Here is a 24,728-nt window from a genome sequence, read left to right on the forward strand (position 1 = left end):
AAACGTGTGGAAAACAGTTGCCACAAGTACGGTAACTTGTGACTGCAGATTTGAACTGTTAAAATTAAGTCCATGGCATCGTAAGTAACAACAAAATAGGCATCGTTTATTTGGTAATCAGTTGCTGGTGCTTACGCATCCTCACACTGTCGAACATGGTTTCTTTGAAGTAAGTATGAAGGGCAGTCTATTTCACAAGATCAATCCAAGGATAAAGATTATGTTCATTAGTCACACCGGCTTCATCGTTTGCGTACTTAAATCAAAACTTTAGCTATTTTGCAATTTAGCCAGAACTGACCAGAATATGCAAAAGGGGCTTGTCATGGGGGAATAATAAGGCGTATCACAGGGAGAAAAGGCACGTCAAATGGGCGGTCGCACATTGGGGCAAGGGGGGGGGGTCAATACTCCCCCCCCCCGTTCTATTAGACAGTTAATGTGAAACTTTGATCTCTTTTTTTTTTTAATCGCTGCTTTTTAAACTGCCCAAGGAATAGTTTTATATCAGTCCCAATTATTACAGATTACCATTTATGCATACTACATGTATACAATGCATTTTTTTAAAAAATTTTTAATTTTTATAAGATTACTGAAAATCGTGTTTTCTCGAAACACGACAGGTTTAGAATCTTATTTTTAGAAAAGTTTCCATTTGATTAAAATCAAATCTAAATTTCACCTAGGACAGTGGTGATTTGATTTAGATTGTGCCGTGTTAAGGCATGTATGTCAACATCTTGAAAATACATTTACTCATTTCACCAGCGCAATCAAAGTTTCCTCAGGCAAACAATTTTTGTTTCGACAAGCCTGACGGGCACCTCACTTTGAATACAGGATGGGCCGGAACTAAAACCAGAAGGGGCCCAGGGTGTCGGGCTATCAGATTTGTTTTTAGCACTGCTGTTATTAGATAAAAGATGTGTGGATTGATTGTTGCATTTTGTGGTCACTTACTCGTCTTTCTGCCTGTTTTCGTAACTCACACATTTAACACTTTTCCCAGGATTTAAAATGTCCAAAGGTATGTCTGGAACAGCGCCAACTTTTAGTCTAGGCCTAGCATTTGCGTATCTTTGAGTTGCTATTTTTTCATGATCCCTCTCGTAACATTCCTTTAGAAATGTAACGAGCACATAGTGCTGTATGGTGTTGCTTTGAATTCGACTCGTTTGTAATAATGTACCCATTCTTTCATTATGCCTTTATCTTTCGGAAAAGATTTTTTTTTTATGTCAACAGGCTTTTCTTAATGTTCTATTACACCCGTAAGCAACGCAAAACGGTATTGTCTTTTACTCTGGCAACTCCCATTTGGGCTGCTGGAGTCGCTACTATGACGTCACGTCCCGAAAGTAACCGAATAGGCGCGGAAATTTTGCATACGAGGTCACGGAAATTCAGCTCCTAGAAGATAGGCCAATATTTAAATATTGGCATTACGGTCGCAGATGATACTTCAGAATAAGGTTTTCTGCTATAGTACTTTTATTATTATTCTATATTTCCACTGGTTTCTGGTCTCCTTTAAGGTATGGCTGAAAGCACAGCACAAACTTATATTCGACACCACTGAGGAACGCAAGTGCAAGTGGATATGGATTGGACATATCAGGCGGGGAAACCAGCTCAGCATCGTTCGCCATTCCCTGGATTGGAACCCTCAAGGCAAACATGGAAGACGACAACAGACCATGACTTGGCGAAGAACCCTGTACACCGATCTTAAGACCATCCGGATGTCCTAGAGGGAGGCAAAACCGATAGCTAAAGAACATTACAAATGGAGATCTGCAGTGAAGGCCTAGAGGGAAACAGGGATGAAGACGACGACGATGATTATATTCATATATAATACATGTTTGGCTGCTGGTAACAGTTAAAGAAGTTTTACTTCTGTTTGCACAAAATATTAAATCACAATACAATACTCAAGAGCTTTTCGTAAAGCAAAATCAATTGATTAGAGAAAATATTGTCAGAAACAACAATTTTACCGGTTTAGTGTTAATTCAACATGTCCACTCACATTACAAACATGCAGATTTGAGCTTTGTTGGTACTTAATTTAGATTACTATACTGAAAGATTTTATAGGATTTACTCTAGTTGTAATTTAGATACCTCTTTTATAAATTTTAACATATTTATTCTATAGTTTGTCTTGTTAACCTAAATGTTTACGATTATTTTGAAGGATATATCTTCATGAAGTTCTTATGACCATTCTTTATTTTAACATTTTTAAAATGTAGCTTGTAAGCGGTAAAACATATTCAGCATTGTGCTGACGTGCCGTTAAACTCTCTCTCTCTCTCTCTCTCTCTCTCTCTCTGTGTATATATATATATATATATATATATATATATATATATATATATATATATATATATACAAACACGCGTAAACACTCATACATGCATACCTATATATCTATACAACAAAACAGTATAGAATGTTGCCATTCTATCATCATTCCTTCAGTTAATAAAGTAATTCTTGTATTTTCCAAGAATACAAATTAAAACTGACCGGAAACAAAACTAAAGAAAGATATCTCCACAAATTAAATACTTTTGTCAGAGTCGACACGAAATTCTCTGTGTTGAAATGAAGACAAGACATATGTACTGCAAGATGAGACTTTGTTGGAAAGGGAGGTCCATGTTCTGTAGATGAATTTATCATTTACCAGTTGTTCTCACTAGTTATCTTCAACATCGCCAACCTATTTTGTTGGCATTCTGGTGTTTAATATATCGACAGACTCATACTTTTATAGAATGTAAACTTTCGCAGAATAATGCTTATATTGTAAAAAAAAAATAAAAAATTCAACGATGTAGTTGACTGATCTTTCGAGTGTCTATTCAAATACCGAACACCATCTTCCCATATCAGTTTTAATGAACACGCCTATCAACTAGCTATAAAAAAATGCATAGTTTACCCAGGACTAAATACCCCATACGAGCGAACAAATAAGACGGTATTTAAAGATCTCATTGTCGAAATTGACCTTTTTCTAGTAGTAAAAGTGTCAGATGTAAGCAGTTTGGAATTATCATGTACATAAATGCGGTGGTTGACGAAAATCAATACGGACTTTAATAATGTTAATTAAAAACTAGAGTAATGGTGAGCAATTTGCTCAGCTGAATTTATCTTCGACTAACGAGCATTGTATCCCTACCACATGTAGGAGTGAATCTGTTGTTTAAAAAAAGGACATAATCCCATTCTACCACATGAAGGAGATGAGTGCATTAGTCACAAAAAGGGACATTACTCTTCTGAAAATAAAACGAGATTGTGTCATACACTGATTTAGCTACCATTCGCAAGGGACACTAACAAACACTGCGGGAGTACAGTGATTTGGCTGCATGTCTATCTTCAAATGATGATAACATTTGCCACGTTTTGTACCCATTTTGTACGCTCCTCAGAAACAACACCCATTATCCAATACCTTCCTTTTATTACTATCCAACACACACCTGTTATTACTATCCAACTCCCACCTTTTGAATTACTGTCCAACACCCGCCTTTATTGTTACTATCTAACACACACCTTTTTTATTACCAGCCAACACCCACCTTTATATTCCTATCCAATGGCCACACAATTTATTACTATCCAACATGTCACTTTTTTATTAATATCCACACATGGTTTTATTACTATCCAACACATCACTTTTGATAAGATCAGCACACACGTTTTTGTTACTATCCAACATACCACTGTTTGAATACTATCCAGAAATCTGTATGTAGTGAATACCCCCGCCCCCACAATCAAACGACATAGGTAGGATGCAAAAGAAGGGAGATAAAATATACACACACTATCACACACAAGACAGGAGTGCTTATATACGCAATATACCCACAAACACACAAGCAAGTACGGGTGGCAGTGGTTTTTAAAAAAGTTTTTAAAGTTTTAGTTGGATTGTGAACATTGAGACATACATACACAAAAATGCAAACACGCTGATCAGCAATAAATACGAGTAGTATCCTGGGTCATGGGTATTTATTGATATCGAGGACAACTGCACCCCCATGGATGAGATCAACAACAAAGATACATCTGGTCTCAGAATTCAGTTGTGCTTCGGACAGAGAGAATGTGCCTCTTTCCTCCCATTCTCTTCAGACATCCACTTTTTCCCCCTCTCCTGCATTTACTCCTGGACCCTGGACACGCATCGAGTTTGGATTAATGTGTAGGATTGCCCCATCTCTCTCTCTCTCTCTCTCTCTCTCTCTCTCTCTCTCTCTCGCTACCTCGCTCTTTTCTCCTCTGCATACACCTTCTTTATGGTCTCCACATTCTCATCTAACACTTGTCTAGTGAGCTCCTTTCCTGAAGTTAAGGAGACCATCTTACTCTTCAAGTGCATGAGGTTCGGTTAGATGTTTAATTATATCATCCAATCTCGGAGATGTTTCCAGGACGAATAGCCTCACCAGATGCTACAATACGTCTCAGAGAACCATTAATCATCTGTCTCTATCAGCCACTCCTCCACATCTTCTCCCCGCTGCTGATCATTCATTTATTTTCATTTCCTCATGCAGGATTTATTATACGTCTTGCGCAATCTTCCTCTCGACCAGACTGTGTCTTAACCTTTCACACGCACCAGGACTTCGGTCAGTTTTGAAATCTTATGCATATTGTTTCGTCAACAATGGGTGTTAAGACTGTTGAATGCATTGTGCTTTATGATGTAGAAGTATGGCAATCGGATGTGAAACAAAACAGTGAAAAATGTAAAGATTGATAAAGAAAACGTGATAGAGCATGATAAAAAATAAAAAATAAAGTTTCCTATACAAAACACATCATTTTTTCTAAATCATTCTTCCTTAATTATCCATGATCACAGAAAACAACAGTTAAGAAGAGGGAGGGGATTAGGTATAATCTCTTCCTCTTCATTTACAAATACCATAAACATTAAACATGAACCTATTAACAAGACTATCGTGTGCTGAAAAATGGCATTAAACCTTACAACAACAACAACAACAATTAACAAGACTGACTACGTTGTTGAGTCAGTCTTGCCTTACGTGGTCTAATACACATTCATTTTTATTTTTTGCGATTAATACACGCTACACTATTGATCTAGAGAAAGATGTTACGAAAAGCATATTTCTATTTTATCATCGTTTCTAGAGTAAACATGGTCAAAACAAGTTACTAAATGTTCTAAGAGAAATCCATGACTGTGTTGATGAAGAAGAAAGTAAACACAATATTGTCAGCACATAATTGTCCGTGTAATCTCATATTATTGAGTAGATGCGACATTTCTTATTATAAAGCGAATGGTATCGTCTTCTAAAGGAAGTAATCCATAAGAATCAAACTATTTCCCACTAGGGTTGTTGGGAAATCAGACGTGGATTCTTCCCGTCTGTGTTGATGACATAGCCTCGAACGTCTTTTAGGTTTTCGATAATGATGTTTATCTTTAGTATCCACTGGATACCACGAAGCTGTGTACGAACTGAAACTCAGAAGGTAATGAAATTCCTAGCTATTCCTTCTTTTCTCACATGTAATTATAAGTCATCAGTTCACAACTAGACTTTTTCCTTGAACGCATCTGTAAAGTAAGTCCATGAACGGGAAGTCTCTGTATTCTATTGCAAAAGAGCTGCAATGCGTTTCGTTACCAAGGAAGGTAATGGAGGTAATGAATGGTCAATCAAATCTTTACTTTATACAACTCTTTCAAAAGTTTCTTTTACGAGATGAGAATCCATGCATCTTCCAGATACTCTTCTTGACTTATCATACAACTTGTCTTTTCTTGTTTTGTATTTAAGTTTATCGATTTAACATCAACAACAATGTTCCATGGCTAATCATGTAATCCTTTCAGCTAAGCCAGGTGCAAAACAGAAGTCTATGTGTTCTTCTTGTTATTTACATTTTGACATCATGACTGTAATTTGTTCTACTTCACTTCTTGTCTGTGACTCTTGTTATTATTTTGGATTCGCCTAACCCCATAATTCTTTTTATCCATCACCTTTTCTAATAGTCTAGAAAACTTCTTTCAAACCTTTGATTTTCAGAGTATTATCAAAATCATGTAAAAAAATAACATTCGCACAATTTGCCTGACCTACAGCGAAATGAAGTTCCATACGAAGTTGGCGATATTTTATAGGGTGGAATTGTCTTTCGTCGTTTCCTTGGTCTAGAGTGAATCTAAAGCCCTACAAAGTATAACCTTCTGTATAGCTGTCGTAAGAAATACCATAGTAACTACTGGCACGTGGCTTAAATAGTTTCAAGTAAGATTTTAACATTTTTCGTGAACGATATATTGGGTAACTAGCAACTCCTTGGTACACTGGACAACATCTCTTATAATTCATTGGAGACTCGTTTCATTGTCAAAACTGGTGGTGGCATGGGTTTGCCCGGTGGTGGGTATGCAAAATATTCTCAGAAATTAGTATGCATCCTGTTGACCTTAGAACCATAGCCTGTGCGAAATTATGGACAAACTTCTGAATTTCATGTATTTCATTTCGTATCTAGGAATTCACCAGGGGTTATGTCCATGTGACCATAAAGGGGAAACACCTCTCCCACGCTTTTATGGTAAAAATAGATCATAGACGTAAAGAGCCCAAAAATAGCCAGAGACAAATATAGCCAGAAATACATGAAAGATACAGCAGAAATATATGAAGGATATAGCCAGAAATACATATGAAAAATCCAATAGTAAAAATAGACCTCATTGAATGGTATCCCATGAAGGGATTCCATGAGGGCAGAAATTGGAAAAGTGAGAAAACCTCATTGAAGGGTACCCCATGAAGGGCTCAGGAAACACAAAAGTATGGTCTCAATCACATACAATATGAACAGAGGTATGTTTGTAATTTGTTGAATTAATTTGTTTTAAATTCATGCTTCAATGTAATAGAAATCATGTAGTGCAGGAGTTTTATGCATTGCTCTGATACACATTGTGAGAATTAATTTGTCTAGAATGTTATTGGAATTATGTATCCTAAAGATTTCCTGCATTTCTTCTGCAACGAATTGTGAGAAGTAAATTATGTTTTTAAATGATTTGTATCATGTATGGTGAGAATTTATTTTTCTGTGTCTGGAAATTTATGTCAATGAATCGATAATTAGCAAAGTAATGTAGTTAGGACAAGGAGTTAAATCCATTAAATTCATTTGTGCAATAAAGTTGTGAATTCTTTGCAACAGAGAATCAATAGAGTTAGCATTAGAGACATACGTCAACTGATGTAGCTAGTAATTTACAGCCACAGCAGGATGTAATGGTTTATATAAGAGTTCTAATTATGTTATTGTTCCAATAGGAATGTGAACTGCTGCTAGAAAGAAAAAAACCCAGAAATTCATGTTAATAGGATTGTGTATCAGCAAACTGACAATAGCTTAGTTCTGCTGAATTATGATAAGACAATATCTGATGTGAAATGAGTGGGTATAGTGTTGATGTCAAGAGATTTAGGTTCCCTCTTATTTTTTATTTGAAGAAAAAATATCTCCCTACCTGTTCTACATAGTGGAAAAGAGCGCAGTCTACAACCAAGGTGGTTGATAATCTGAAGAGCCAGAGGACAAGACCAAGAAGGAAAAGAAATATGGCAATAATGACCTATCACCAAGTGATTTGAAAAAGACCGGAAGCAACTAGGTGATGCTGACATGCTGGCAATTTGAGTTCAGTCAGTCACCCAATTATAAGATGAAATTGTTTTACTGGTGTGACAGAATTTTGCATACATTTTGTAACTATATTTCTAAGAGAAAGCGAAGCATTCAAATGTCAAGATCATTTTTGTTTGTTTATGTACTTGATTAAACTGCTATATTTTACATACAGGGGCTTGTGTTGTGTATTCTATATCCCTGCTCAGATCACTCTTATTCCATTATTTTTATATTTTAATTTATTGTTTACACGATCTAGGCATTTAACACCATGGTTGATTGTCTCCTATATAACAATAACCAAGCACCATAAGGAGTGGAACATCACACATCATTCCACCTCTGACATAAAAATTACAAATATGCCATCATATTTCCCTTTCCATAATGAAGCATAGCAAAAATAACAGAATGAAATAGCTGAGACAACATTATATGCAGTTCAAGTGATAAACTTTTAAAAACTGGACAATACATATATGCCAATACAGAAAATATAGCAACCTGGGTTTATACTCTGCTCGAGAGATGATGCAATCAGAACACACCTTTCCATCCAGTCAAGAAAGAAACCTTGAATGTTATTTACTACCAATGAGAACTATATTCAGAACTATTTCGATTCACATGACACAATATGGCATTTGAAAAAGACAAGGTTACAGTTGGAACCATGTCTGCCTTTTCTGTTAAAACATGTGGTACACTCCACCTGGGGTGAATCACCAAACCCATCAAACTGTAGTGTATTCCTATAACAACTTCCAAAATCATTTCTTGCCAAAATGCTGAGTGATGTTCCAGTTGGTGATGATGCTCAGTGTTAAGTAAGTTCCATTTCTGTGATTTCATTTACTGTTACACATGCAGATGACATCAATTTAATCACACTAATAATCACACCACATCAGAATTTATAAATTTCTTAATGCAATATGGACTGATGTTATATAGGCCCATCAATACAAACCTTTATGGCATACAAAAATTGTATATATAACTGGTCAACAAATTGGCAAGTGATCTTCTTAGGCATCAGAAACTGCTGAAGAAGAAATAATCAATGCATGCCATTACTACACCAAGATGAGAAAATAATTTAGTACTGCACAGGTAAGTCAATTTGTCACTTCAGCCAATCAGGTGTGGTTTTTTATCGGTTTCTGATACAAAATGGCCTAAGTACCTTCTGAAACTAATAAGCTAGGCACTTCAACATGGTGCCAAAAAAATGCAAGTTCTAAATTGATCACCGGCAGGTAGGATGACCTAAAGACCTGACACTGTATTAATGTCTGTGTTGCTCTGTTGCAGGTGATAACACAAAAGACCAACATATATCATATATAAACTTTTATTTATCAACTTATTTTCACTGAAGAAGTATGTGTCACAATTATAGAACTGAAAGTGGCTGCAAAAGCATATGTGGAAATTAAAGAAAAATATCTGGAAGCCATAGGTAAGTTAATGACACTGAAAATACTTGCAGTTAGTCTCAAAAAGTTACAAGGAATTGCTACTAAATTCACTTGCTACTTTTTCCAATGGTTAATGCTAAATCAGACCCCAAACCTGCTGAGTCGTCTTAGATCTTGATTTCACCTAACCATAAATTATTGAAATTTTTTGTAAACAGATCTGTACACAACACATAGGAATACATATTGACTGTTTTTATACACGAACAGTTCTCGAGTTAGGTTTGGTTTGAGTGGCTTTTCGGTGATGTTTCCATTATTAAATCTGATATATTACAACTTGTAACTCAATGTGGAAAAACACTCCCCTCCCTTTGAATTTCCTGGCTCCAATGGTTGATGATCTCCTGTTCCATCAATATCAAGAAACCAATCAGATGTAACTTCGATCATTTTAAATGGTTGATTTGGTCATGTGACTAAGGTGTCTGTGCATTTCTCATATGACTGTCACCAAATATCTCATCATGTGATTTAACACCTTTCAACAAACATGTAAAATTCCAAAACTGACAGATTAATTTAGTATTCTGACCATTTTGGGCCACACTGTCAAATTAATCAATCTATTTGTAATTTGATGTTATGAAGTCAGGAAATTCAATAATGGATTTGATATGGAAATGTCCTTTACACATTACCGAATGCACCCTTCAACTGACCATAACTAAAGACCTGCAAGAAATACCATTAAGTATCTAAGAACCACCTGCACTAATTGTAGTGTTTCAGAATAGGTACAATGAGATCTGAAACCATCCACCACACCAATACAAGTATGGGGGCAGTTATCAGACAAGTTGATAACAAAGGATAGAATTAAATGATAATGTGTTATCAATTCTGTGCACTTTACGCATTCCAATGGCAAGGGCAATCACAGCATTAGAACTATGTGGAACACACACTGAACTCTTCTATGTTGCCTGATAGTATAAGTGTACTATGGGATGTCTAGACTGGTTCCCCGTTTCAGTTGCTCATGTACAAATTTTATACAATGGGAAATCAAAGGCACACATATACTAGTTGTTTAGAAGAGTTATATGTTGAAATAAATACTGAAGATTAATCTTGGTACAAACATGAAATGTAACAATACAAAAAGTGTTTTAAAATGGAATACAATTGTCTATTCCTGAGCATAAGTTCACGTAAACTAGTTTTTCAAAAATCTTTTTTGGACTGAACATTATATATAGCACTTAAAAAAGAAATGCATAACAATGATAAGAACTGAAGAAGAAAATTTGTGAACTAACAGGTCAACATGTCAAAATATAAATCTACACTTTGATTTAAAGAAAAGTTATTGAAACATCATATCTCAAACAGTGACTCATTTTAATTCAGTTCTGAAAGGTACTTTTGAGCGTGCTCAAAATATGTTTCTAACCTCTTAAACAAAATAAATGTTGAAAATATAAAAAATTTCATTATCATTTAAAGATCTTTATCACTGATGACCTTTTGTCAGAAAATCATGACAGGAAGACATCATATGTATACTTTCTTCTATGTTTGAAGGTAAGACAGCATAAAAAGGATTTCATTTCAACCCTGACATGAATGAAATACAAAAAAAGACAACACAATTTGGAATATTTTCATTCACTGGATAGTAATATTTAAATCATTAATTATCATGAAACAATCAATTATTATCACTGCCACAGGCTGTAAAAGAACTATAGTACATTTCACTTTTTACGGCAACATGGTTTAAAAAAATGAAATGTAGTGACATATATCACAAAAATGATTATAAAAATTTGGGTAATTTAATTTCTTGGACAGTCAGCCAAATGATGCACCTTCCATTCAAGGCAAATTCCAAGAAACTATTGTATTCCAGTGTAGCATCATGATGACATCAAGGAAAGATGATCACATGACTCCAGGTCCAGATAGGGTTAAATGTTGTTACATCATGTGATCAAAGTCTCGATTTTTTTCATTTTTCACCCTGCTTAAACTCTATGTTCTCCTGATTAACTTGTACCTGCATACTGTCAAGAACTTCAATGGCCTGAAATATGAATTAAAAATGTAAAATTTCTGGAGAGATGGAATTATCGAACAAGGGTGAAATGATTCATTGAAATATCAATGCATCGATACTTTTGCTGTACCAATACACATACTGATACAAGAGGTGAAGAACCAATACAAAATGATGCTTACCATATGCAAGTTATTTTAATCTTCAGCAGTCTTGAATAATTATTAGTCATTTGCTTTGTTATTCTTTAAATTGAGAATTCATCTGATACAGCTGTCACAAGCATAAGCACTCATTTTCATTTGTAAAAATGGAAAAGACTATTGAGAACACTCACTCGCCTTATCCGAATTAACACAAAATTATGTGGTTCATACTCTTCCTGCCCCATTGCCAATTCCGTGATAATCATCTTATCCCAACTGCATATTCAGCATAAAGGAGACATCCCAAATGTGTTCCCCATGTATAATGTAGTATCTTACTCATCATTTAATAACCATTTTTATGTGAAGATTTGTATCTTGTCTACCCAGATTTGAAAGCTACACTACAGGTGTATCACAAAGTGAGTTATGTAACACTGAAATCTCATTGGTGGTTATTGTTTGTTTCTGCAAAGGGTAAGCAATAACCACCAATCAGAACTTAATGTAGCTTCTTCTCTACATGACAAATAAGTACTGGCAAAGCAGCTGAGAAACTTCATTCAAAACATGGTCATTAATTGATCTGTAAAGTACTAATAAACAGATACTGCCAGAGTGTGTGATTGCCCTAATAAACAGATACAGCCAGGGTGTGACAGCCAGGGTGTGTGATTGCACTAATAAACAGATACTGCCAGGGTGTGTGATTGTACTAATAAACAGATACTGCCAGGATGTGTGATTGCACTAATAAACAGATACTGCCTGGGTGTGTGATTGTACTAATAAACATATACTGCCAGGTGGTGTGATTGCACTAAAAAGCAGATACTGCCAGGGTGTGTGATTATTTGGGGTGTGATTGCACTAATAAACAGATACTGCCAGGGTGTGTGATTGCACTAATAAACAGATACTGCCAGGGTGTGATTGCACTAATAAACATACTGCCAGGGCGTGTGATTGTACTAATAAACGGATATTGTCAGGGTGTGTGCTTGTACTAATAAACAGATACTGCCAGGGTGTGATTGCATTAATAAACATATACTGCCAGGATGTGTGATTGCACTAATAAACAGATACTGCCAGGATGTGTGATTGCACTAATAAACAGATACTGCCAGGGGGTGTCATTGCACTAATAAACAGATACTGCCAGGGTGTGTGATTGTACTAATAAACAGATACTGCTAGGGTGTGTCATTGCACTAATAAACAGATACTGCCAGGATGTGTGATTGCACTAATAAACAGATACTGCCAGGGGGTGTCATTGCACTAATAAACAGATACTGCCAGGGTGTGTGATTGTACTAATAAACAGATACTGCCAGGATGTGTGATTGCACTAATAAACAGATACTGCCAGGATGTGTCATTGCACTAATAAACAGATACTGCCAGGGGGTGTCATTGCACTAATAAACAGATACTGCCAGGGTGTGTGATTGCACTAATAAACAGATACTGCCAGGGTGTGTGATTGCACTAATAAACAGATACTGCCAGGGTGTGTGATTGCACTAATAAACAGATTCTGCCAGGGTTTGTGATTGTACTAATAAACAGATACTGCCAGGGTGTGATTGCATTAATAAACATATACTGCCAGGGTGTGTGATTGCACTAATAAACAGATACTGCCAGGATGTGTGATTGCACTAATAAACAGATACTGCCAGGATGTGTGATTGCACTAATAAACAGATACTGCCAGGATGTGTGATTGCACTAATAAACAGATACTGCCAGGATGTGTGATTGCACTAATAAACAGATACTGCCAGGGTGTGTGATCGCACTAATAAACAGATACTGCCAGGGTGTGTGATTGCAGTAATAAACAGATACTGCCAGGGGGTGTCATTGCACTAATAAACAGATACTGCCAGGGGGTGTGATCGCACTAATAAACAGATACTGCCAGGGGGTGTGATTGCACAAATTATGAAAAATTTGTAAATGTTTGCACACTTGGAAAGCAGTGATGCACGAAAACTTCCAATAAACTGGTTGAAAGTTGCACATATGAGAATGTACTTAGTGCAGTTTACAATTTGTATTTAACTGTTCACCGTTAAAGTGCCTATCATTGCACAAGTCACACCTGTATAGGTAGCGCTTGTTGAAATTATGTTTTTCAGGGAGGTAACTGTTTTTACACATCAGCATGACATGAATGGTTGTTAACCTAAATTTTATTTGGCATATTGGGACCTGGAACAAGCATTTATTTTGTAGTTGAACTTTGCATCAAGGAAGTTTTATAAAAACGTGTTCAAAATATAAGGCTACCTAGAAAACCCAAAATGGCTGATTCCCAGCATGGAACATCTTCAGATGATTATTTCAGTTGGCAGATACTGGCTGATGACAGAGATGATGACAATAACTTTTAAAGTTATGAAGTATCTCAGATTATTGTAGCTGTGAAAATGTTAATGGAGATACCAGTGAGTGATTTTGAGCCTGAAAATGGTGTTAAATAGGAGTCTGATGTACATGTTGCATGGACAAAAATAGATAGCATGCCAGTCAATCCCCCTTCAGCTGTATTTCAAAACGAAAAGTAGAAAAGGCAGAATACCAAGACTAATTAAATTACAGACAATTAAAAAGTAGAATGCAATCGTCTTTTTTTTACTCAAACAATTAAGCCTTGCAGGATAAAATGCTACAAAACCATATATCCCTATTAGGGTTAAGATCAAGTGAATAAATAAAAATGAATTTTTTTTTAATAAAGATATTTATTTGATGAAAATTCCTGTCTGAACAAGTAGACTATGGCAACGATGGACTTAAAACCTTAATACAGCATTATGGAACATGTAAATATGGCAACGTGGTCAGTAAAGCACTTATTCAAGAAAGTGAAAATTTGGCAGAGCTTACATCAGTGAAAAATCTTGTTCTGGTGCAAAAGTATCCAAAAAGATAATAACTGCGAGCTCAGGAAAATTGTACATAACAGCCATAATGAGTAATTTCCAAACTTTTTCAAGATGACTAAGCCCTTCCAGACAAAAGCACAGAACAATATTCATAATTACACAAATAAAGAATATGCCCATAAACAACAGATTAATACTTATACAACTAGAGGTGACGTCTTTAAAAGATTCTGATTCCAATACAGCTCTAACAGAGTGGAGCAGGAAGCAAGAGAGATGAATATTGAAGTGTTAGGTGAATGCTGAACTATGGCAGTTCCCTCCTCCCCCTCCTTTTTGGTCTCCTCCCCTGTTATTTTGGTGACAAGGGGTAGCTTCCTACTTTATATAAAATCCTGGCATCTCTGCTTATCAGTAAATCATACATGATGAACAAATTTGGAATATCTCTTTGTAGGTAGAGACTGAATGTGCCAACTGGGTAAATAAAATTAGCCCAAAATTGGCTCTGGGGCAGATTTCAAACCACATTAGTTTGTTATCTTTCATATATTTTTATCCTTTTTTATAGAATGGAAGTGAGTGTTGTCAATAGTATTCCTTCTTCACTAAGAAAAACAAGTACTTGTGGCCCTGGCAGTTTTTTGCATCTGCAGGAAGTACAATGTTTTAGATTTTGTTGGTATTCATCCTAATTCTCATGGCAAAACTTGTTCAAGATAAGATTTTCTTTGCATAAAGAAATTGCATTATTTCTTCTGTTTTGAAGATAACATCATAGTGTCTTCCAAGTTTAAGTGAGACATGAAATCAGTAATTTGTTTTTAAAATATTCATGCAGCGCAAGACAAAGGGCATACTGGCTAAAGTAAGTCCTGCATCTGATCATATGGAACCTGTCGTATATGGCTTGAAACACTGAATAAAACTGATAAGAGGTAGTCGGTTTGAAAGCATTTTTTATCTTGTCATTGATGAGAATGGCATATAAATAGATGCTAAGTATATGTCGACAGCAAGGGGGTGTGTGGGTGTGTGTGTGTGTGTGTGTGTGATGGTTGACATTATGAATTTTTCTTCCTTCTGCATACATTTTGGCTTTCATATGAATGAAGATATTTGCTAAACTAATTATATGCCCAGCTTAAATTTGTATGGGTAAAATTGTGTATTGTGTAGTGTATACTTAAAATGCATCAGTAATATTTCTTTCAAAAGTATTTCTATACACAATTTATTTCTCACAGACTGGTTCAAAGTCTCTACAATAGCTTATAATCAAATATAAATGCAGCAACTGGTCAACTGTATTGATTGAAAATCAATCATTCAATCAATTAATCAATCTGTATATCAATAAATAAAATGCATTTTACCTCTTTCCCAGCAGCTTGTCTTTTATAATTGGCACCAATAAAAGCTACAATAGAAGATATCAGACTTTAACTGATCCTTGAATAAATCGATGTCAATATTGTGACACTATTGACAAATGATGCAATGGAAGTGACAAAATTGTCTTTCTCATGACTTAATTTATTCCTGGCAAACTGAAATAATTACTTTCTTCATGGAAATTATGTAAATTATTTTACATATATTTTAGTGCATAACAGATTTTTAAATAACATTTGCTACATTATTGGTCATATAAAGCCAAATTCAATCAGACTATTCCCTGACTCAGCAGGATTATGGAGAAATATGACCAATGTTGTCAAAAGACCAACAATGCGAGATGCCCCTACTTTTCCATGAGCTAAACTTAGGCCCTGATTTCAATCTGATTTTGTTCTCTACAAATCTTTCATTTTACTTTTATTTTGTATCAATTTCTAAAGTAATTTTTCTTGTCATAAACAGTTGGATTATTTTTCAACACTATATACCAATATTTACTAATATCATTGGATAGAATTTAAGAAACAATTTAGGATGGTGTACACAAAGCTGCAATTAAAGACAATGTCAATTTATAAGTGAATTGTGATGGGGGTCTTTACATCAATAAATTTTGGGGATCCAACTGAAAATTGTATAGAATCTTAGCAAATGCTTTACCATCATGAGCCTATATTTATCTCCTTCTTAGTGGCCAATGCAGTGAACTTTGGGGTAAAGGGTTAATTCTAAATCCTTTGCCAGTTAATTTTGTAAATTTTTAAGTGAAATATCAGAGAAAAGAATGTTGACCTTTTTAAGGAAAACAAACCAACTCCTTCTCAAAAATGAATGCACATAGAAAAAAATATTTGATCCACCCCAACCCACTTTTCTTTGAAGAATGAAACTTTTTGTCTCACTTCAAATAGAAGATGTGAATGCACTTATGATATGTTCCTGGTAAACCAATAAACTGGCTAAGCTCTGGATTTAATAGCCATAAAGTCTGAGAATTATCTGAGATTATTGCTATTATAGAAACACTTGTGAATTCATGAAATAAGGTTTGACTGTGATCTTTAGGATCCAAAAAGACATCAAGTCTTACTGTGTGTTGAAAGGATCAGATCTTCTACACTGTGGTAGATATTATGGATATGCAAATAACCTGTCAAGTATTTATGATCAAAAACAATCACACACAATTGAGGTAAAAAATCAGGACAGGTGGTCATATTTTACCCTTACCTGTGAATATGGTCCCTACAAGAAGTGTTCCAGAAACTGCACAGTTGGCTGCAAGAACGCTATATCTGTTGATAATTGCCCGCATACTAATAGTTAGGATGATGCCGATCAGCTGCAAAAGTACAGTAAAATAAAATGTTAAAATGCAAACTGTAAGACTATTGCAAAGTATTGGCAAATGATAATGATCTATATAGCATTATAATGCACTGCAGTAAAGCTGCACAATCCCCAAGAAGTTCTCAGAAATTCAGTCTCCTCCATGACTCTGCCCTGATTTCAAAGGCACATCCCCAGAAGTGAGTACATATTCTAAGATCATTTTGCACATCTTCAACCACCCAACCCCATCCCACCCTGCCCAATATAAGTGAATTCCAAAGTTCCCTTTTGTAAATGGTGCAGGAGTTATGCAATACTACTCACCAAAGCAATCACAAAGAGATGGGTAGAATCACATTATTCCCACGCTCTCTTGTAAGAGCTTGTGAAAAATTAATATATAAAACATTATAGAGTCCAGCCCAAAATTAAATAATGGTAACGACTTGACTGATAGAAAAATATACATCACTGACTTTAATAAATCAGCCTAAAAAAGTAAATGTATACATTCATCACCATGTCAAAAAAGTAAACGTTCATCACCATGTCACAAATGTATACTTGATCACCATGTCACAAATGTAAACATTCATCACCATGTCACAAATGTATACTTGATCACCATGTCACAAATGTATACTTGATCACCATGTCACAAATGTAAACATTCATCACCATGTCACAAATGTAAACATTCATCACCATGTCACAAATGTAAACATTCATCACCATGTCACAAATGTAAACATTCATCACCATGTCACAAATGTATACTTGATCACCATGTCAAAAATAATCCTCATTTCTTTTTCTAACTGTGCCTTTATAACATTTATTTTACTGAATCCCATTGATGCAGCATACAATGGTTAACATTACAGTGGCTGTTCAACATGGTCTCTGAAACTACCATAAGGTATATACAAATACAATTAGAGTCTACATTTTGGTGTTTGACTGGAAATAAGTTTTCTCCTAATTTGGTGTATTCTGGGTCAGTCCACCTAAAATTAACATGAGGTCTGTTTGTAGGGGAGCAGGACATTACCCCCCTGTCAATTACCCCCCTGCCATTACCCCCCCCAGGTATATAACTCCCCTGCCATTACCCCCCTATCAATTACCCCCCTTGCATATTACCTCCTGCCATTAGCATCATTTAGACATACAGATACAAAATCGAACTAAAGCAAATACGATGAATTTAATTAAAGTGTACACAAACACAATCTGATAATCCGTGCTCAATCTATACTATTGTTTTGTCTTCAGCTCACTGAATAAAATTCGAGCAGAAATGGTTTCTAATTGAGTGTACACAAACACAATCTGATTAGAGTATTGGCTTCACAACAATAAAAATGATCTTAGCAGTTTAATCTGTGGTCCATCTATACAATTGTGTTGGCTTCACCTCACTGAATATACTTCGAGCAGAAATGGTTTCTAATTATAATGTTTTGCTTTCCACGTATACTCTGAACTTTATCCATGGTAAAAATATTTCTGGTGATATATATTTTTAAGAACGTATATATATATATATATATATATATATATATATATATATATATATATATATATAGTTTTTCTAGAGCATGCGCATAGAAATAATTTATGCGCATGCTCTAGAAAAACTATATATATATATATATATATATATATATATATATATATATACGTTCTTAAAAATATATATCACCAGAAATATTTTTACCATGGATAAAGTTCAGAGTATACGTGGAAAGCAAAACATTATAACAATTATATGGGGGGGGGTAATGGCAGGGCGGTAACATACCCGGGGGGGGGGGGGTAATTGATGGGGGGTAATGGCAGGGGGTAGTTGCAGGGGGGTAATATACTGGGGGGTAATTTCCTAGACCCGTTTGTAGTGTTATTTCATCACCAGTGATGTGTAACTTGTGTACTGCCTCTTAGTGTAGATGGAGAAAAAATATTACTGATACGTCTTGTACAGGATTTTTGTTTTGTATTTTGCACCATCTGTCTAACCACTATATATATATATATATATATATATATATATATATATATATATATATATATATATATATATATATATTCAGCTTCTACTTCTTACTGCCCCAAAGTCAACTCTATATCTCATTGAAAAGATTGAACATCTTCAGGCTAAATCTGACACAAGACTTCCTTCAAAAGTTCTGACAGCAAATTTCAATTGTACTAAATAACTACTGAATCCAGCACAATGACATCCAAAAGGTTATCGTGTCAAGGTCATATGAACTCATCCAGAGAAATTCTGAGCATTTACTCATTTATTTATAAAGTTGGAAAAAATGACATATCTAGACAAAATCTGAGCTTTCACTCCATTATTTAAAAAGCTGTTTAAATAACTGCAAATGTACTAGCAATATTCTGGTTGTAGGAGAAGTACAAATGTATTAGCAATATTCAGTCTGTAGGAGAAGTACAAATGTATTAGCAATATTCTGGTTGTAGGAGAGGTACAAACGTATTAGCAATATTCAGGTTGTAGGAGAAGTACAAATGTATTAGCAATATTCAGTCTGTAGGAGAAGTACAAATTTATTAGCAATATTCTTGTTGTAGGAGAAGTACAAATGTATTAGCAATATTCAGGTTGTAGGAGAAGTACAAATGTATTAGCAATATTCTGGTTGTAGGAGAAGTACAAATTTATTAGCAATATTCTGGTTCTAGGAGAGGTACAAATGTATTAGCAATATTCTTGTTGTAGGAGAAGTACAAATTTATTAGCAATATTCTTGTTGTAGGAGAAGTACAAATGTATTAGCAATATTCAGGTTGTAGGAGAAGTACAAATGTATTAGCAATATTCTGGTTGTAGGAGAAGTACAAATGTATTAGCAATATTCTGGTTGTAGGAGAAGTACAAATTTATTAGCAATATTCTGGTTGTAGGAGAGGTACAAATGTATTAGCAATATTCTTGTTGTAGGAGAAGTACAAATTTATTAGCAATATTCTTGTTGTAGGAGAAGTACAAATGTATTAGCAATATTCAGGTTGTAGGAGAAGTACAAATGTATTAGCAATATTCTGGTTGTAGGAGAAGTACAAATGTATTAGCAATATTCAGGTTGTAGGAGAAGTACAAATGTATTAGCAATATTCTGGTTCTAGGAGAAGTACAAATTTATTAGCAATATTCTGGTTGTAGGAGAAGTACAAATGTATTAGCAATATTCAGGTTGTAGGAGAAGTACAAATGTATTAGCAATATTCTGGTTGTAGGAGAAGTACAAATTTATTAGCAATATTCTGGTTCTAGGAGAAGTACAAATGTATTAGCAATATTCTGGCTGTAAGAGAAGTACAAATTTATTAGCAATATTCTTGTTGTAGGAGAAGTACAAATGTATTAGCAATATTCAGGTTGTAGGAGAAGTAAAAATGTATTAGCAATATTCTGGTTGTAGGAGAAGTACAAATTTATTAGCAATATTCAGGTTGTAGGAGAAGTACAAATGTATTAGCAATATTCAGGTTGTAGGAGAAGTACAAATGTATTAGCAACATTCTGGTTGTAGGAGAAGTACAAATGTATTAGCAATATTCAGGTTGTAGGAGAAGTACAAATGTATTAGCAATATACTGGTTGTAGGAGAAGTACAAATGTATTAGCAATATTCAGGTTGTAGGAGAAGTACAAATGTATTAGCAATATTCTGGTTGTAGGAGAGGTACAAATGTATTAGCAATATTCAGGTTGTAGGAGAAGTACAAATGTATTAGCAATATTCAGTCTGTAGGAGAAGTACAAATTTATTAGCAACATTCAGGTTGTAGGAGAAGTACAAATGTATTAGCAATATTCTGGTTGTAGGAGAAGTACAAATGTATTAGCAATATTCTGGTTGTAGGAGAAGTACAAATTTATTAGCAATATTCTTGTTGTAGGAGAAGTACAAATGTATTAGCAATATTCAGGTTGTAGGATAAGTACAAATGTATTAGCAATATTCTGGTTGTAGGAGAAGTACAAATTTATTAGCAATATTCAGGTTGTAGGAGAAGTACAAATGTAATAGCAATATTCAGGTTGTAGGAGAAGTACAAATGTATTAGCAACATTCTGGTTGTAGGAGAAGTACAAATGTATTAGCAATATTCAGGTTGTAGGAGAAGTACAAATGTATTAGCAATATTCTGGTTGTAGGAGAAGTACAAATGTATTAGCAATATTCAGGTTGTAGGAGAAGTACAAATGTATTAGCAATATTCTGGTTGTAGGAGAGGTACAAATGTATTAGCAATATTCAGGTTGTAGGAGAAGTACAAATGTATTAACAATATTCAGTCTGTAGGAGAAGTACAAATTTATTAGCAACATTCTGGTTGTAGGAGAAGTACAAATGTATTAGCAATATTCTGGTTGTAGGAGAGGTACAAATGTATTAGCAATATTCAGGTTGTAGGAGAAGTACAAATGTATTAGCAATATTCAGGTTGTAGGAGAAGTACAAATGTATTAGCAATATTCTGGTTGTAGGAGAAGTACAAATTTATTAGCAATATTCTTGTTGTAGGAGAAGTACAAATGTATTAGCAATATTCAGATTGTAGGAGAAGTACAAATGTATTAGCAATATTCAGTCTGTAGGAGAAATACAAATGTATTAGCAATATTCTGGTTGTAGAAGAAGTACAAATGTATTAGCAATATTCAGGTTGTAGGAGAAGTACAAATGTATTAGCAATATTCTTGTTGTAGGAGAAGTACAAATGTATTAGCAATATTCTGGTTGTAGGAGAAGTACAAATTTATTAGCAATATTCTTGTTGTAGGAGAAGTACAAATGTATTAGCAATATTCAGGTTGTAGGAGAAGTACAAATGTATTAGCAATATTCAGTCTGTAGGAGAAATACAAATGTATTAGCAATATTCTGGTTGTAGAAGAAGTACAAATGTATTAGCAATATTCAGGTTGTAGGAGAAGTACAAATGTATTAGCAATATTCTGGTTGTAGGAGAAGTACAAATGTATTAGCAATATTCAGTCTGTAGGAGAAGTACAAATGTATTAGCAATATTCTTGTTGTAGGAGAAGTACAAATGTATTAGCAATATTCAGGTTGTAGGAGAAGTTCAAATGTATTAGCAATATTCAGTCTGTAGGAGAAGTACAAATGTATTAGCAATATTCTGGTTGTAGGAGAAGTACAAATGTATTAGCAATATTCAGGTTGTAGGAGAAGTACAAATGTATTAGCAACATTCTGGTTGTAGGAGAAGTACAAATGTATTAGCAATATTCAGGTTGTAGGAGAAGTACAAATGTATTAGCAATATTCTGGTTGTAGGAGAAGTACAAATGTATTAGCAATATTCAGGTTGTAGGAGAAGTACAAATGTATTAGCAATATTCTGGTTGTAGGAGAGGTACAAATGTATTAGCAATATTCAGGTTGTAGGAGAAGTACAAATGTATTAGCAATATTCAGTCTGTAGGAGAAGTACAAATGTATTAGCAATATTCTTGTTGTAGGAGAAGTACAAATGTATTAGCAATATTCAGGTTGTAGGAGAAGTATAAATGTATTAGCAATATTCAGTCTGTAGGAGAAATACAAATGTATTAGCAATATTCTGGTTGTAGAAGAAGTACAAATGTATTAGCAATATTCAGGTTGTAGGAGAAGTACAAATGTATTAGCAATATTCTGGTTGTAGGAGAAGTACAAATGTATTAGCAATATTCAGTCTGTAGGAGAAGTACAAATGTATTAGCAATATTCTTGTTGTAGGAGAAGTACAAATGTATTAGCAATATTCTTGTTGTAGGAGAAGTACAAATGTATTAGCAATATTCTGGTTGTAGGAGAAGTACAAATTTATTAGCAATATTCTTGTTGTAGGAGAAGTACAAATGTATTAGCAATATTCAGTCTGTAGGAGAAGTACAAATTTATTAGTAATATTCAGTCTGTAGGAGAAATACAAATGTATTAGCAATATTCAGTCTGTAGGAGAAGTACAAATTTATTAGCAATATTCTGGTTGTAGGAGAAGTACAAATGTATTAGCAATATTCTGGTTGTAGGAGAAGTACAAATGTATTAGCAATATTCTGGTTGTAGGAGAAGTACAAATGTATTAGCAATATTCAGTCTGTAGGAGAAGTACAAATGTATTAGCAATATTCTTGTTGTAGGAGAAGTACAAATGTATTAGCAATATTCTGGTTGTAGGAGAAGTACAAATGTATTAGCAATATTCAGTCTGTAGGAGAAGTACAAATGTATTAGCAATATTCAGGTTGTAGGAGAAGTACAAATGTATTAGCAATATTCAGTCTGTAGGAGATGTACAAATGTATTAGCAATATTCAGTCTGTAGGAGAAGTACAAATGTATTAGCAATATTCAGGTTGTAGGAGATGTACAAATGTATTAGCAATATTCAGTCTGTAGGAGAAGTACAAATGTATTAGCAATATTCTGGTTGTAGGAGAAGTACAAATGTATTAGCAATATTCAGGTTGTAGGAGAAGTACAAATTTATTAGCAATTTTCAGGTTGTAGGAGAAGTACAAATGTATTAGCAATATTCAGTCTGTAGGAGAAGTACAAATGTATTAGCAATATTCTGGTTGTAGGAGAAGTACAAATGTATTAGCAATATTCTGGTTGTAGGAGAAGTACAAATGTATTAGCAATATTCTAGTTGTAGGAGAAGTACAAATTTATTAGCAATTTTCAGGTTGTAGGAGAAGTACAAATGTATTAGCAATATTCAGTCTGTAGGAGAAGTACAAATGTATTAGCAATATTCTGGCTGTAGGAGAAGTACAAATTTATTAGCAATATTCTGGTTGTAGAAGAAGTACAAATGTATTAGCAATATTCTGGTTATAGGAGAAGTACAAATGTATGTACTTTAGAACAGCAACTGTTGTAAACATTATGGCAAGGTGCATCCAGGTTTCATAAATCATAAACATACAACCAAGATAGATTTGTCAACAAAGGTTACTTTAAAGGATCAAGTTTTAAAATATTTCATCAGAAGCAGTGTGAGGCACTTTCTGGCCAATATCATTGAAAATATTTTATTTCTTTATTGGGACACTAAGTGTGAGGCACTTTCTAGCCAATATCATTGAAAAGATTTTATTTCTTCATTGGGACACTATTCATATTAATGACCCGAGATCCTCCATTTTCTGGTAGGTCACCTCCAGAAGGTTTTATGTATGTTGAATACGCATTGGCTGACTGGTTAATTGGTTTTCAATGGCACATTCACATGTTACTGACTGTATCATGCAGAGGAAATGAGAGCTAAGTGCCCTTCCCAAGTATGCACAGATACAGCTTACTGACTGTATCATGCAGAGGAAATGAGAGCTAAGTGCCCTTCCCAAGTATGCACAGATACAGCAGACTGGGTATCGCACCCATTACTCTTCAATTATGAGCCTGCTGTTCATATAAATTGACATGCTATCACAAGGACATGGATAGTAAATGTTTTAAAGTGGTACTTCAGTTATAATGGCCCTTTGAGATGATTATCCTCTGTTCTGTGTCAATGCATATCTAAGGCAGTTGTTATTTATTGTTCTAGCCCAAAAAGTACTCAGGTTTCTTTTGCAGATTCAACTTTTGTAGGTTGTTGTTGTTGTTGTAGGGTTTAATGCCATTTTTCAGCACATAATAGGCTATACATGGTGGCC

The 24,728-nt window shown here is 34.6% G+C and overlaps 1 protein-coding gene across 1 annotated transcript in view; it reads right to left on the reverse strand.

Annotated features, from left to right (window-relative positions):
• Positions 1–9,089: 9,089 nt before the first annotated feature.
• The window catches only part of LOC149796490 (choline/ethanolamine transporter flvcr2b-like), a 52,809-nt gene continuing 37,170 nt past the window's right edge, over positions 9,090–24,728 (reverse strand). The window contains exons 9-11 of the mRNA XM_089961204.1: positions 16,910–17,021; positions 15,655–15,698; positions 9,090–11,259 (exon numbers count right to left, since the gene is read on the reverse strand). Of these exons, the coding sequence (XP_089817330.1) occupies positions 11,185–11,259; positions 15,655–15,698; positions 16,910–17,021 (231 nt within the window). The 3' untranslated portion in view covers positions 9,090–11,184. The remainder of the gene's footprint in view (positions 11,260–15,654; positions 15,699–16,909; positions 17,022–24,728) is intronic.

This window comes from Sinohyriopsis cumingii, chromosome 6 (genome assembly GCF_028554795.1).
Source record: "Sinohyriopsis cumingii isolate HCF-2022 chromosome 6, ASM2855479v2, whole genome shotgun sequence".
NCBI lineage: Eukaryota > Metazoa > Mollusca > Bivalvia > Unionida > Unionidae > Sinohyriopsis > Sinohyriopsis cumingii.